This window comes from Maylandia zebra, linkage group LG11, assembly GCF_041146795.1.
Source record: "Maylandia zebra isolate NMK-2024a linkage group LG11, Mzebra_GT3a, whole genome shotgun sequence".
NCBI classification, from domain to species: Eukaryota; Metazoa; Chordata; class Actinopteri; order Cichliformes; family Cichlidae; genus Maylandia; species Maylandia zebra.
In genome coordinates this window covers 8,310,797-8,320,246 of record NC_135177.1, presented here as the reverse complement: position 1 = coordinate 8,320,246, position 9,450 = coordinate 8,310,797, and the positions used below count along the sequence as shown (strand labels likewise).

The 9,450-nt window shown below is 42.9% G+C and overlaps 1 protein-coding gene across 3 annotated transcripts; it reads right to left on the bottom strand.

Moving 5' to 3' along the window:
- Positions 1–2,255: 2,255 nt before the first annotated feature.
- Positions 2,256–9,035, bottom strand: wu:fe05a04 (uncharacterized). Of its 3 annotated transcripts, XM_012921539.3 has the most exons (5): positions 8,732–8,923; positions 7,910–8,513; positions 6,385–7,352; positions 4,981–5,716; positions 2,256–3,705 (listed from the first exon to the last, which is right to left on the bottom strand). In XM_012921539.3, the coding sequence occupies exons 1-5, from the start codon at positions 8,816–8,818 to the stop codon at positions 3,692–3,694; spliced, it is 2,409 nt and encodes an 802-aa protein (XP_012776993.1). In that variant the 5' UTR covers positions 8,819–8,923; the 3' UTR covers positions 2,256–3,691. The 3 variants fall into 3 exon arrangements, with proteins under 3 accessions (XP_012776993.1, XP_004560040.1, XP_012776994.1); XM_004559983.4 differs by lacking the exon at positions 8,732–8,923 and adding an exon at positions 8,930–9,035 and having other exon boundaries at positions 2,261–5,716; XM_012921540.4 differs by having other exon boundaries at positions 2,261–5,716; positions 8,741–8,923.
- Between the last annotated feature and the right edge of the window lie 415 nt (positions 9,036–9,450).

Genomic DNA, 9,450 nt, shown 5'->3' with positions numbered 1-9,450 from the left:
GCAGATCTAATCAGCCAATCACACGGTACCTGCTCAGTAAATTTAGGTGTGTAGACATGGTCCAGCGATCCAGAGGACCTGCTGAAGTTCAAATTGAGCATCAGAATAGGGAAGAAAGGTGTTGGTGAACGGTTGTTGGTGTCAGGCGGGCTGGTCTGAATATTTTATAAAGTGCTGATCTACTGAGATTTTTCCACAAAACCATCTCTAGGGTTTAAAGAGTATCAGCCAAAAAACAATAAATATCCAGGAAGCATCAGTTCCTCGAGTGGTCAGAGATCAGAGGAGAATAGCCAGGCTGCTTCAAGCTGAAAGGAGGGCAACAGTAACTGAAGTGAGCACTCATTTATGTAGAAGAGAATCCCTGATTTACTCCCTGCAGACAGGCTACAGCAGCAGAAGATCACACCAGGTGTCACTCCTGTCAGCTAACTACAGGAAACTGAGGCCACTGTTAAATCTCACCTCGTATCAAGATTTTTTAGGCACATTTGGGCAGAGCATGATTTAAACACCACGGTCTACCTGAGTAATGTTGCTGACCATCTGCATCCCTTTGTGACCACAGTGTACCCATGTTTCAATGGCTGTTTCCGGGAGTATAGTACACTACGTTGCAAAAAAGCTCAGATCATCTGAAACTGGTTTCTTGAACATGAAAATCAGGTGGCTTCACTGTATTCAGGTGGCTTCTGCGGTCGCTAGATGTCAATCCAATAAAGCACCTTTAGTTGGGGTGCAACAGGATGTGGAGCAGACAAATCTGCAGCAACTGTGATGCCATCATGTCAACATGAACCAAAATCTTGGAGGAATGTTTCCAGCACCTTCTATGCCATGAAAAATTAAAGCTGTTCTGAAGACCAAAGGGGCTCTAACCTGGGACTAACAAAGTGTATCTGATGAATCTATGTCTATACACACACAGACTGTGGGTAAATATATAATGCCTTTTACACCCACAATTGTGGCCTAATAAATATATTTTTAAAGTTGTTATTGACATGAAATTCTCACCAGATGTCGGTAACAACCAATCCAGTCCACACATGCCAAGAAATTTACCAGTAGGTGGCCATAAATTATGTGTAATAATGAGAAATAATGCAGGGAAAAGTACTGAACGCACGAAGAAAGGTAGGCACAATCTATGAGTAATTAGAAAGCAACCCTGCGGCTTTAATACCAGCTGGTTCACTCCCAGCTGATGGCTCATAAAAATGTTTCATTACCAAGTTGTCAAATATCTCATGATGAGATCTCTCACAAATCCTTCCTGTTTCAAAATATACTGATGGCACTGAGCACTGTTGGAGCTCTAATCTGGAAGTGGGAAGATTTCTGGCAGGAGTGAAAAGAATAATCAAGTGCCAGGGACCACTTGTGGAGAACTATGGAAAGACCTGGAATCAGCAGGCAACTCAAAGAAAACAATAAGTACTGCAGTCAACTGCCATGGCCTGTATGCACACTCACCACACAAGACTCCACTGCTAAAGAAAAAATACGTTGAAGTGTGTTTAAGGTTTGCTGAAAAACATTTAGAGAAGCCTGCGAAATACTGGGAGAATATAGTCTGCTCAGATTAGACGTAATTAAACTTTTTGGATGCCATATTTGGAGGTCAAAAAGACACTGCATATCACCCCCAAATCACCATACCAGCAGGGAAGTTTGGAGGTGGGAACATCACCCTACGGCACTGGCATGCTTCATATAACTCCTGCCATCTATGATGATGACGAAGATGAAACAAGGGTGGACATTTCAGCAAGACAATGATCCCAAACACACAGCCAAGGAAACTTGGTCTGTTAAAGAGAAAAGAAAAGCTGCTAGAATGGCCCATTAAATCACCTGACCTGAATCCAAGTGAAAATCTATTAAAAATAGAGATCATGGAAGGGACCCACAGAAGCTCCAAGGTTGATCCAACTAGTTTCTCCATATAGGAGGCATGTGAAGCTGCCATCACCAGCAAAGGCTTTTATACAAATTATTACATTTCAGTAAGTGTTCAGTACTTTGTCCCTGTGTCAAGGACATCTGTGGCTTGATATCTTTGCATGTGTGGACTGGATGGGTTGATACCAACATCTGGTGGGAATTTCATGTCAATAGCACCTTTAGAAATACATTTACTTAGAAAATTGGTGACGTGTTTGATAGTTATTTTACCTGCTGTGTATATCAAATCAAATCAAATCAAAATTTATTTCTATAGCACATAATAATACAACAAAGTTGACCAAAGTGCTTCAGTCGGTCAGAGCAATAGCATAAGACAGAATAAAAAGAAACAATTAAAAGGAGGGCAGGAAACAATATGAACAATATAGGGGAAAAAACATAACTAGCCACGAAATAACATTAGTTTAAATCAAAAGCCAGACTAAAATAATACGTTTTAAGACTCAATTTAACAGACTGGATGGACTCAGAGGAATGAATATAAGGAGGGAGGTTATTCCAGAGTCTAGGTGCTACAACAGCAAAGGCCCGATCACCTCTGGACTTCAGACGAGACCTCTGTTGTGTCAGGAGCATTTGATTGGAAGATCTAAGTGCCTTATTAGGGATATACAAATGGAGGAGTTCGCATAGATAGCTGGGAGCCAAATTGTTTAAAATTTTAAAGGTAAGCAAGACAATTTTGAAATTGATATGATTTTCAAAAGGGAGCCAATATAGGTTGGCTAAATCAGGTGTAATGTTGGCATAATTTCTAGTACCAGTTAAGAGACGCGCAGCTGCGTTTTGAACTAACTGGAGCCGGTGAATAGAGGAAGACGGGTGGCCCGAGTAGAGGGAATTACAGTAGTCTAATTTGGAAGTGATAACTTTTCAAGGTCCTTCAAAGATAGATATCTGACGCAGCTGGTAGAAACTGTTTTCTACCACAGAGGAGAGCTGTTTCTTGAGTTTGAAAGAGCTGTCCAGGAAAACACCAAGGTTTCTAACAGTGAGCGAGAGATGGCTAGCAAAGGGGCCTAAGGCATCAGTTAGTTGTTCCAGCGGGCGTGACCATCAAAAACTATAACTTCTGACTTATCCTCGTTCAGTGTGAGAGAGTTGCGTGATAACTACGTTTTGACCTCATTTAGACAGTTAAATAGGGGTATAAACAGTATATCCGTTTTTCAAAGATGTTACAGGAAATGAACCTCACTATGTCTGACTCTGTGGCTGTATGGTTTCAGACTTCTCATGACCCTAACGAGAGCTATATTTTGGCACATATATTTTTTCATTTGGTAGTTTTTAGAATTTAAGGCCAACTTTTTGCAACAGAAGGCAATACTGTAGATAGGCAAACTTTAAAAAAAAAACAGTTTCAGTGCGACTCACCTTGCATCCAAACAAGCATTTATTAACCTTTAGAAAAACAAAATATACCTGCAGACTGTTTAGAGTCATGAAATGTTAATCACAAGAAGACATCTATTCATTCTACTAATCAGTACCATTCATAATGAAATATTTAACATAGCACTAAAATGCTAGTTACTATACAAAACAAGCTTTCAGAAGAAAAAAAAAACCCTGTTTCCCTCTAGTTTTGACACAGTTTACAAAAAGAATCCGTTTTCCAAGACGATAAGAACATGACAGAAATTTTAATGCTAATAGAAATTCTGCATCACACTGCATAGGATTCATCTCCATTCATTCTTCCTCCAGCAGGCTGAATTTACAGCCTTATATCTGAATGCAAAAGGAAAGAAGAAAAAAGTGCCTCGATAAATAAAAGCTTGGAATGTCTTGTTTAAATTACAGATGCAAGAAAACTGTCACACTTTGACCCCTTTCAGACATGGATCCTTGTCTGTTAATATGAACAGCATGTGAGCAGGTCAGCTTCAGGTCTGAACCAGCACACTGGTCACCGTTCTGTGGAAGCGATGATGATCGTCTTACTAGACAACCATCATCGAGTCTGAACGGGTAAAGACATATTCCTCCGTCTCCAGTCTGTTGCACACGTATCGAGATTCTCTCATTGTATATTTCTGAAAGTAGAGGCCAATTCATGATAAAGTGACCTATGAGCTCAAAGCTCAAAATAAGCTAGACATATTCTTATACTGTCAATGATGGAGCTCCATTTCCTCTGAATGGCAACCCCTACCCCCCAAACAGTTTTATACAGCAGGTGGGAGGAGCTTATGTGCTTGTACATATAGCTGTATGCCTGAGATGACCAACCAAGGATATCCCTGGTCAGGGTGTACTCACATGAGACGATCTGTATCATGCAGGAGTGCAGTTGAACCTCAGAGTCGAGCTCATTTGTCTTTTGTGATTGCTGGGTGCTGTACCAGGAACATGTTACAAAAGTGGTTCTGTTGTGACGTTGATGTAGAGCAACTGCTGCTGACTAACTTCAGCTTTCTCAGTGATAGCGGCTCCGGCAAAACTCATTTAGGAGACACGACTTTTCCAATTAAGCTACAACATGTAAAAAAAAAAAATCGTGAGCTTACAAGAGTGCCTTTCAGGGTGTGTGCGAGAGAGGGAGGAGCTGAGATGCTCAGACAAAGTAATGCATACTTGTGTCTAGATAGTTGAGTGCAGGGGAGCAGGAACAATCATGCACAGGCAACCGTGTCTAGTGTGAGTACACCCTCACTGACATCATACTTTGGCTATGTTTAATATGAGCATCCACCATTGTAACAGTAATGAAGTAAAGGCATAAAAAAATCCCCTTCAATAAACCGATGAAGCCAGCAATATTACGTTTTTCTGAATGGAGCTTCTGAAACAAAAACCACAGTCACACTAATAGTCTATCCTGCTGACAAAAGTGGGAATAGTTATAGGAAAATGCTGCCTTGTCATAAAACCGTATGATGGTCAATATACAAATTACACAGTAATGTATGTAATTCTAACAGTATATTAAATGCTTCCTTTACAGGGTAGGGAATGTGATCTTTCTCTCCTTTTCCGACCTTGCTTTACTTTATTTTTCCTTACCAGCACTTGAAATGTTAACTTCAATCTTAATCTCTTTCTCTAGCTTGTAGTCTGTCAGTTGGCTTGATTCGGACGACCACAAATCACAACCAGAAGTCTGAGGCTCTTTCTTTATATCCACTATGAGTCCTGTGGGAGCTGTCTTTATTGAGGTTGTTCTAGCTGTCACTTTGCTGTGATGGTTTCCAAATTCTTGCCTTCCAGCATTTACAGCCTGTCCTGAGATTTCAAATTCTTCTGGTTCACCTTTAACAGGAAGGTACGTCACTGCAGACTTCTTAGACAGATCCAAGGGTGCTTCTGGATCCTGTTTAACCCCAGTTAACAGATCCAGTGGGGCACTTAGTGTCGCTCCAAGAGCAGCACCAACTGCGAGTGGACCCTCAGGCAGAGCTTGCATAGCTGTGATGGGTAGTGTCTGAGGGATTGCAGATGGGAGCGGGAGCCCGTTGGCTTGTGTTGGACAAACAGGAACGAACAAGACAAGATTGACACCAGCAGGCGGCCGTTTATCAAGGGTTAGCTTCCACAACCCATCCGATGGACCAGTGCCAGTAGACACACCCTCAGTCACGTGACCTGGATTGCTAGTATCCTCGACTGGTGGAGCAGGGTTGTTTAAAACAACAGCGGGCAAAGTGACTGCGTTTGCTGTGTTTGATGAGTCTGGTGTAGTGCTGTGCTTTTTTCTCTCCAGTGCAGAGCTCTTTAAAGACACACGTTTCTTGGTGGCACTCTAGAAGGGGAAAAATAGCAAAAGCATTTCAGTGTGACTTTATGATATGAAAAGAGTTCCTGGAAACAGGTTTCTGAGCATATCTGTAGCTACATCAGAGCAAAAAAACAAAAACAAACGATGGGTTGCTATAAAGGTTGCTCATGTTGCACAAAAACATCCTGCAATGAGTAAGATCAAAAGTAAGATAAGACCGATGTGCACTCCTATTTACTCAGATATGTCAATAGTTGATCCTGGTTTAAAATCATTGTGCTGACACAAAAAAAGCTGGCTAAGAAATACAGCCAAACCTACACACAGACACCTGGCTACTTGTGGGTTAGTCGATTAAGCAGGTTTCTCATGTTTGAGAATACAGATATAAACAGTAATTGCGAATTGGAGGAAATAGTTTTCCACAACCCTTAAAATCCACTGCCAAAGAAAAGTGGCTGCTCTCATCCACATAGCTCCATGGCAACCAGCAGCAGCTGTAGGAGGCTCTACGCGCTCTTCTGGCCTGACTAGCTCAGTTAATCTGTGCAACTTGATTTTGAAATAAAGTTGTTTCATTAAAGTATTTCTGTGCCAAACTGAAATCTGGAAGATAGAAAATCTTCTTAGCGTGCTTTAACAGAAGAGGCAGCAGCAGTGTAAAAACTTCTCTGTAAGTTTCACACACTCACCGCAGACTGAGGTGTTTGTCCACACGTCTTAAGGTGGCTGTCATAGTTCTGCTGGTGGGGAAAGCCCAGTCCACAGCTCTGACAAAGGCAGGGTGACTGCCCGGCATGGCCGCCCATGTGGGACATCAACAGCAAGGCCGACCGGAACCCCTTCCCGCATTCAGCGCACTTCAGCACCCTCTGATGAGCTCCAGCGTGTTTCTTCAGCTCTTCTGACGAGTCAAACCTCTGTCCGCACTCCAAACATCTGATCTCGTTCGTTTTCTCACTCGGCTCCTGATTGCCCCAGCAGCCCGTGTCCTTTTTGTGCTGCTGGAAGTCCTCCTGACTGAGAAACTCCCTCAGACACGCCACGCAGTGAATGCGTTCAGGTTCACATTTGTGCTGGCGGTACAGCTTAGCCAATCGGAAGTGGCAGCGACACCGTATACACGTGTAAGGCAACAAACCCAGGTGGGAGAAACTGTGTTTTAGCAGTGCATTCTTCTTGGTAAACACCTTTGTGCAGTCTGTGCATTTAAAATTACGGTGGCACTTCTTCCTCCGGTGGCGCGCCAGGGATTTCGGTGATGAGAAGTTGCGGCCACACACTTCGCACATGACATTCAGCATACACTTATGTAGCTGCACGTGATATTCGCATGCCTTTAGGGACGTGAACACGCGTTTGCACAGGTCACACTCATAGAACTCGTCCTCCAAGTGAGTTTTTGCCAGGTGGTCGTTCAGATCTTCCTGCGACGCAAAGCCCATCAAACAGACTCGGCACTGGAGACGATCCACTTTGGTCTGCGCGTGCGTGCGCAGGTGGACGCGATAGTTGTATATCTGGCAGAAGCGCTTCCCACACTCTGCACAGCAGTATGGGCGTGCTCCTGTGTGGAGGTTCATGTGATCGTGGAGCTTGAACTTGGAGGGCAGATGCTGTTGACACACGCTGCACCGGTAGTCACCTGACTGACTCGACTCTAGAGGGGGGGAAAAAGGAAGGAAGTGTGCTAATTAAAAAGTCATCTGCTGTTTTTCACTTCTTTTTTCTTGTCCAGTGAGAAAACTGAGGGGGAAAAAAAACACATTCCATGTCAGTGTTTCAAATGACAGCCACCATTTGAAACACCTGCCTTTTTGTCCTATTTCAGTCCCAGCCAGCATGTAGTTACTACTTGTTACTACATGTGATTGTTGGGCTTTTTTTCCTCTGTATGTATTATTGTAGAGTGTCTGTTTAGGAGACGTTAAATGGCCTGTATTTGTATAGCGCTTTACTAGTCCCTAAGGACCCCAAAGCGCTTTACACATCTAGGCACTATAGTGCCAAGGTTCATGCGAATGAGTAAACAATTGCAAGGCTCAGACTTCAAAACCACTATGCAAATAAGGCCATTTTACTCGGCATTTAGTTTGTGTATCAGGAGCAACTACGTGCTAATTACAGGAAAATCTGATATTTAGTTTTTTTGTTTATCTTGTGTTGAACCTTTCACCTGCACAGGGGTGCATGTGTGATATTAACATATGGTCTTACCACTAGTTAGCTCCTCATCCTCCTCTTCCTCATCAACCTCTTCCTCCTCATACACCTCTGACACTTCACTGTCATCCGAGTCATCCTCCTGCACTTCCGCCGATTCACCCTCAGCCATGTCTACATCAGGTCTCTGCCCTCCTCCATCTCCATCAACACCCCCTCCTTCCTGTTCAGCGATCACCGGGGGAATGTCTGTAGTTTCTTGTAAAGCAATGGGATCACTCATCACTGTGGGTGCTGACGGTTCGGCGAGTGCTGTCTCGCTGCCACTTTGTTTGTCTTGCAGCCTTTTTGTTGTGGGATTCAGCCGTTTACAGTTTAACATCTCAGTCCGTTTGGATGGACCAGAGGCCACTGTGGTTTCTTGGGTGTCTGAGGTCTGTCCTGCTGCACCTACTACTTTGCCACCTCTGAGCAGCCGTTTCGGTTTATGTTTGGTTGGAAGTGAAGTGGGAGAGTGACTGGGTGAGATGGAGCCATCAGATGATGTGGAGCGACACGGTGTTTGTCTGACCAAAGCCTCCTCCGGCTGCAGTATGTCCGGAAATCCCAACTCTGTCAGCTGGATATCAATGGTGTATTCAATGGACATGACTGGAGGCTGAGGAGACATGAAACAGAGAGAGGGGTCCGTGTTCAGCTAACATTTAAAACGCTAACGCGTCTCACAGTTAGTGCACGTGTACTAATAAACAAACACTAGCACAATGTGCTTCAGCTGATCTGCCGAGCGACTGTTACAAGTCTTCAGGATCCTTTTTTATTCTCAACATTTAATTTAAAGTCGTTCATGCCACACCTTAAAGAACTGCTGGTCACCTTTCTCACCTGGCAGGAGAAGCAGATGAAGCCAAGCGTGGTTTTTACAACCTTTTCTCTCGATGCTAGCTTTACAAAAAAAACCATCTATACATATCGAAACATATGACACGTCTAGTTTGTACGATAAAAACAAAAGCACTATTCAGCATGACATAAAATAAGCCCGATAACCCAATTAGCCAGCTACAAACTCACCTCAACCGAAGATGAACATCGAGGTAATAAGGACAAAAAGGAAAACACAGGGAAAAAAATTCACACAAACGCTGGAGCACGCCTGGTGGCTCGGAGTGGTATTACACGGTCTTACAGCTGCACAGGTGCGCAAGCAGGGCAATATTTTAAGAAACTTTTAAATACATTTTGTAAAAAAGATAATATGTAGTGTGATTTAGACTGGTCTTATAATGCATAGGTATTAAAGTCAGTTTTGTATCTTATTAGTTACGTTCATATAAATGCATGGATTCTCTGAGATTTTTATATGTAGGTTATAATGGAAAGCTATAGCAGAAAATGTACTGGTATTCACATAGCACCTTTCTAGTCAGCTGAGCACTCAAAGCCCTTTTACTACAAGTCTCATTCACCCCTATGCACTTTGTAACAGTCTCATATACACACTGATGCATCAGGAGAAACTGAGGGTTCAGTATTTTACACAATAATACTTTCGAATGTAGATTTGAGAAGCCAGGTTATTAAGGACTGAGAAA